The sequence below is a fragment of the Vigna umbellata genome, chromosome 1 (assembly GCF_029865625.1).
Source record: "Vigna umbellata cultivar VRB3 chromosome 1, Vumbellata_1.0, whole genome shotgun sequence".
NCBI lineage: Eukaryota > Viridiplantae > Streptophyta > Magnoliopsida > Fabales > Fabaceae > Vigna > Vigna umbellata.
The window spans coordinates 4,755,759-4,760,533 of NC_142165.1; the positions used below are offsets into that span (position 1 = coordinate 4,755,759).

At 30.7% G+C, this 4,775-nt stretch overlaps 1 protein-coding gene across 2 annotated transcripts; it reads right to left on the reverse strand.

The window, feature by feature from the left end:
• Window positions 1–2,174: 2,174 nt before the first annotated feature.
• LOC124833395 (GDSL esterase/lipase At2g30310-like) lies at window positions 2,175–4,421 on the reverse strand. 2 transcript variants are annotated; one of them, XM_088111941.1, is made up of 4 exons: window positions 4,224–4,421; window positions 3,736–4,157; window positions 2,657–2,912; window positions 2,175–2,533 (listed from the first exon to the last, which is right to left on the reverse strand). In XM_088111941.1, exons 1-4 carry the CDS (start codon window positions 4,348–4,350, stop codon window positions 2,340–2,342), a joined length of 999 nt encoding a protein of 332 aa, XP_087968067.1. In that variant the 5' UTR covers window positions 4,351–4,421; the 3' UTR covers window positions 2,175–2,339. The 2 variants fall into 2 exon arrangements, with proteins under 2 accessions (XP_087968067.1, XP_047163826.1); XM_047307870.2 differs by having other exon boundaries at window positions 3,736–4,421.
• Window positions 4,422–4,775: the final 354 nt, after the last annotated feature.

Consider the following 4,775-nt stretch of genomic DNA (forward strand, 5'->3'; position numbering starts at 1 on the left):
TATTAGTGAAAAACAAAACTTGGATCCTAGTGGATAAACTTCAAGACACGAAGGTAATTGGAGTCAAGTGGGTGTTTAGAACTAAACTTAATATTAATGGCTCAATCAACAAACACAAAATTGGGCTGGTGGTTAAAGGGTATGCCCAAATCTTTGGTGTTGATTATTTTAATGCTTTTGCTCTTGTTGCTAGATTGGACACAATCAAGTTACTCCTTGTCATACCTACATAAAAGAGTTGGAAAGTGTTCCTGTTGGATATAAAATCAACCTTCTTAAAGAGTATCTTACAGGAAGAAATTTATTATGAGTAGCCCCAACGATTTATGAAGGAAAGTGAGGGAGATAAAGTTTATCTTCTAAAGAAAGCCCTTTTCGGTCTAAAATAAGCTCTAAGAGCTTCGTATAACAAAATTGATTAATATTTGCTGAATTTTGGATTTGTGAAAAGTCTATCAGAAACAACCTTGTATGTCAAGAACAATGATACTAACATTCTTATTGTTTCATTTATGTCGATGACCTACTAGTTACTGGAATCAATATAAACCATATTCAAAACTTCAAACAAAAAATTATAAAGGTGTTTGAAATGACAGATCTTGGATTTTTGTCCTACTTCCTTGGCTTGGAGATCAAGCAAGGGCAAGGTGCAATTTTCATCTGCCAGAAAAAGTATGCAAAGGAAATACTAAAAAATTTCAAATGAAAGAATGCAAGGCAGTAAGCACTCCAATAAATCAAAAGAAGAAGCTACAGAAAAAAAATTGTGCTAACAAAATTGATGAAGGATATTTCAGGAGCTTGATTGGTTGCCTGATGTATCTCACAATAACAAGGCTTGATATTTTGAATATTGTAAGTATTTTGTCTCGATTCATGCATTGTGCAAATGAATTGCATATCAAGACTGCCAAAAGAGTGATTCGGTATGTGAAGGGTACAAGTATTTTGGTGTGAAGTTCACAAGGAGTAAGGAGTAAGGAGTTCGAGCTAATTGGTTTTTATAATAGTGAGTGAAGAGGTTCCATGGATCATATGAGAAGCACTTCAAGTTATTGTTTTACTCTTGCCTCTTATGTTTTCTCATGCAACTCAAAGAAACAAGAAATTGTAACTTAATCCACGACCAAACAAAGTTTGTTACTGCAACTGCTATTGTCAATCAAGTTTTATACCTGAGAAAAATTGTACTCTATCTTGACTTTAAACATAAAAAAAACACAAAGATTCTTGTTGATAACCAAACTGCAATTGTTATCTCTTATAATAATGTATTTTATAGAAAGACTAAATACTTTAATATCAAGCTATTCTTCCTAAAGAAAATATAAAAACATGGAGATGAGATTCTTATCTATTACAAAAGAGAAGATCAAAGTGTTGTCTTACAAAAGAGAAGAAGTTTAAATTTTTAAGGTCAAGAGTTAGTGTTTACAATTCCTAAAACATAGAGGATAGTAGTCTTACTATTAATTTGATTGGGTCAAAGTCTTTTCTTAGTTTTTAAGAATTAATTATTTTGTTTATTATGCCTTGCAGAAGTGGATTAAAACTAAGATGAAACTCTCGATGGGGAGTTACTTTTTTAAGTTTTCTATTAATAATACGACTTTTTTTTTTCAAGTGTGCTACAGGTTTTCTTTAGCAATAACAAATATGAACAAAGAAAATGTGAAAAATTGTGAGAAAGGAATAAAGAAAATGAAAAGAAAGAGGAGACTAAGCTGAGCGATAGAACTGTGATGGGCGTTCCATGGTAAGTTTCTCTATCAGCAGCATCATGTTATTCATGAAGAAATGGAAACGGGCAAGGCGTTTCTCGGTGAAAGTTAACGTGGGTGTTCTGGTTTTGTTGTTCACTTCTTTGTATCTGATAAAGCTGTGAATGGAAAACGAAACGGATTAAGTTTGATTTCGTGTGTTTAATGTCTTTGTGTCTTTCAAGGCAGACTGACCCAGCTTCAGAGTCTGTCACCTGTGACTTGCCAGATCAATCACATGCCTCCCAGAGAAATGAACAATAAGATTGCGTAGCTCTGGAAAACTCATCAGTATCCAAATGAAATATAATTTACCACTCTGCTTCTATATCTTATCACTTCTAAGAAAGTTAAATATTGACAGATACTAGGTCTGTAACCTAAGTGTCCTTCTAGTTTCATTCTACATCGTATTCAAACTTTAAATAGCATTAACTGGAAGAGCTTAAACAAATCTCTCACATCAACCAATATACACAAACGGTCACTTTTACAAAGAAACTAAATTTCATATGGAAATAAAGGAAACACCTAAAATATAAGAAGAAAGTTGTCATAGTTCTTAGTACTATAGTACTATTTGAAGAATAAGGGCAAAGCTACTCTTATAAGATGATCTGCAAGATAACTGTTAGATGCTTCGGTTAAATGAACACTGTCCCAAAATGCATACTTTGAGTGATTACTGCATAGAGGTGTATATGCATTACATATCTCAATCACTTCCAAGTAACCTGATCCACAACACCCTCTGTTTGTTACCTCCATACCTATTTCATATATTTCCACATATTCAAAATAAATATAAGAACATTATAGAAATATAAAATGAAGTTAATTAATGAATTATATGTTTTAAGGTATAAATAAGTATTGAGCATGATATGACTTACCATAATGCTGAGGATGAGTATAAAGGTTGAGTAGGGGGTGGTACAAATCTCCATATACAATTTTGCTTTGAGGGAGTGTAGCTTGTAACAGGGAGAGTCTCTGAGCCAACTTCCGATTATACTTCTCACTGTCGGCATTCTGATGCACCAAACATTGCCTATCAATTTTGAGTTTTAGGGACATTTGAAGAGGCACACAACCAAGGGGAGGAAGCCCAGCCACACCAATGTTCCTACATCCTTCGTCATACAGTTCCTACAATATCAGACAGAAGATAATTATTATGTTTGTGCTTCAATTCATGGATTTTAATTTTGTTAAACTTCATAAAAAATAAAAATTAGAACTTTTAAAAATGTATATTTCTTCTGTTATGAATTTCTTATTATTAACTTTACAATTAGGAATAGCAACATGGATCTTGGATCTTGTCCAACGAACCAGCACATCACTCTGTGAATTTGACGGATGAAGTTGAAATTTTTAATTTGATTAACTATCAAATTGACGAACAAGCTGATTTAAAAAAAATTAATAAAAAACTTTTATATATGATACTATTTTAAATATATATTATAAGTTAAATTCTAATTATTAATTATAAAATAGTAATTTAATACATACAAATAATAGTTATTTAAATTTATTTAATTAAAAAATATTAATTAATTAATTAAAACTTAAAAATCATTTAAAGTATATGACATATACATTTTTATATATAATTAAAAAAGTCAAAAAAATAGTTGACGGATATGTGTTGTCCATCTTTTAACGGAACAGATTAAAATTTAGTTTATTCACTTACGAATTAGACAAGTTCGATTTCTTAAGAATCAACTATCGGTCAGATTAAGGTTATATATTCCATCCTCGTTGTCTCCTTATTTATAATTTAACAGTAATTTAAAAGCAATGATAAAGTAACATACATTTATTTTTATATAATAGATATTACAAAAGTAAAATAATTATAAAAATTAAACTTTTGTAATTTTTTAATAGAAAAAATAAAAAGTAAGAAAAAATAATGTGAAATAAATATAAAAAATATGTATGTATCAAATTAACCTCTTACCTTAATTATGACCTCCAACTTATCAAGCAAATAATCTTGGTAAGCATCAATGGTGACGAACATGAGTCTTCGAGAGGGGAAGTCAAGGAAATTCAAAATGAAATCGTTAGTACCGACAGAGATGAGAACAAGAGCATCTCGAAGTCTTTGCATGGCTTGATCTTCTCCTACGATTTGCTTCAGCTTCATTGTGTAAGCTTTGAAATATTGAAGCTGTTGGTCCATCGATAAAACATTTGTGAGAGATGCAGTGAGCTCATCAATACCAGATTCTCCCGAGGCAAAAGAAACTCCTGTTAGAAGTTCTTGGTCACTCAGGTCTGGATTTAGAAAAGGAGGGACAGTGTCTTTGATATTCAAGGCAGAGGCAAGAAAATCAGATACCAATTTTCCGTTGCTGAATCTCCCTGTTGCTACATGCCCTGGAAAATCTATGCCATAAGGAAAATGATTAGCCTTAGAAATAGTTAGGAGATAATTGTTATTACCAGGATCAACAGTAGAATCTCCAAAAACAAGTACGGATGAGAATTTTGAAGATTCGACAAGATTCTTTGAAGCAACAACACCAATGCAACCATACATTAGCATCACAAGATGCATTGCAGATGACATTTCTGCTATTTTCAAGTTTCACCTCTTATTTTCAGTGATACCTTCTCACATACAATACAAATATATACATATACACACACACACACTCGTATATATATATATATATATATATATATATATATATATATATATATATATATATATATATATATATATATATTAATTTCCAATATTGTCATATTCGTGGCAGAATGAGTTCGAACAAAACATACTTTATTAATAAGTTAATTTGTTAGTTACAGCATTTTTTTTATTTGAAATATTTTACACAAATTATCTACTAATAAAATTGTGTTAAGAAAGGTTATATGAGTGATGGTGAGGTTCGTGATGTACTCTATGATTAATTATATTAGTTGTTTCTTTATATTTATTTATTTTCAAGAGGTGTTTTAAATATTTTGATAAATAATATATTTTGTAAT

What these genes read in the sequence shown, in the direction of transcription:
- LOC124833395 (XM_047307870.2), bottom strand. Translation starts at nt 4,350, where the DNA reads ATGTCATCTGCAATGCATCTTGTGATGCTAATGTATGGTTGCATTGGT. An exon ending in AGTTGGAGGTCATAATTAAG is followed by an intron (nt 2,913 to 3,735) that starts GTAAGAGGTTAA and finishes CTGATATTGTAG; the next exon opens with GAACTGTATGACGAAGGATG. An exon ending in TACTCATCCTCAGCATTATG is followed by an intron (nt 2,534 to 2,656) that starts GTAAGTCATATC and finishes TATATGAAATAG; the next exon opens with GTATGGAGGTAACAAACAGA.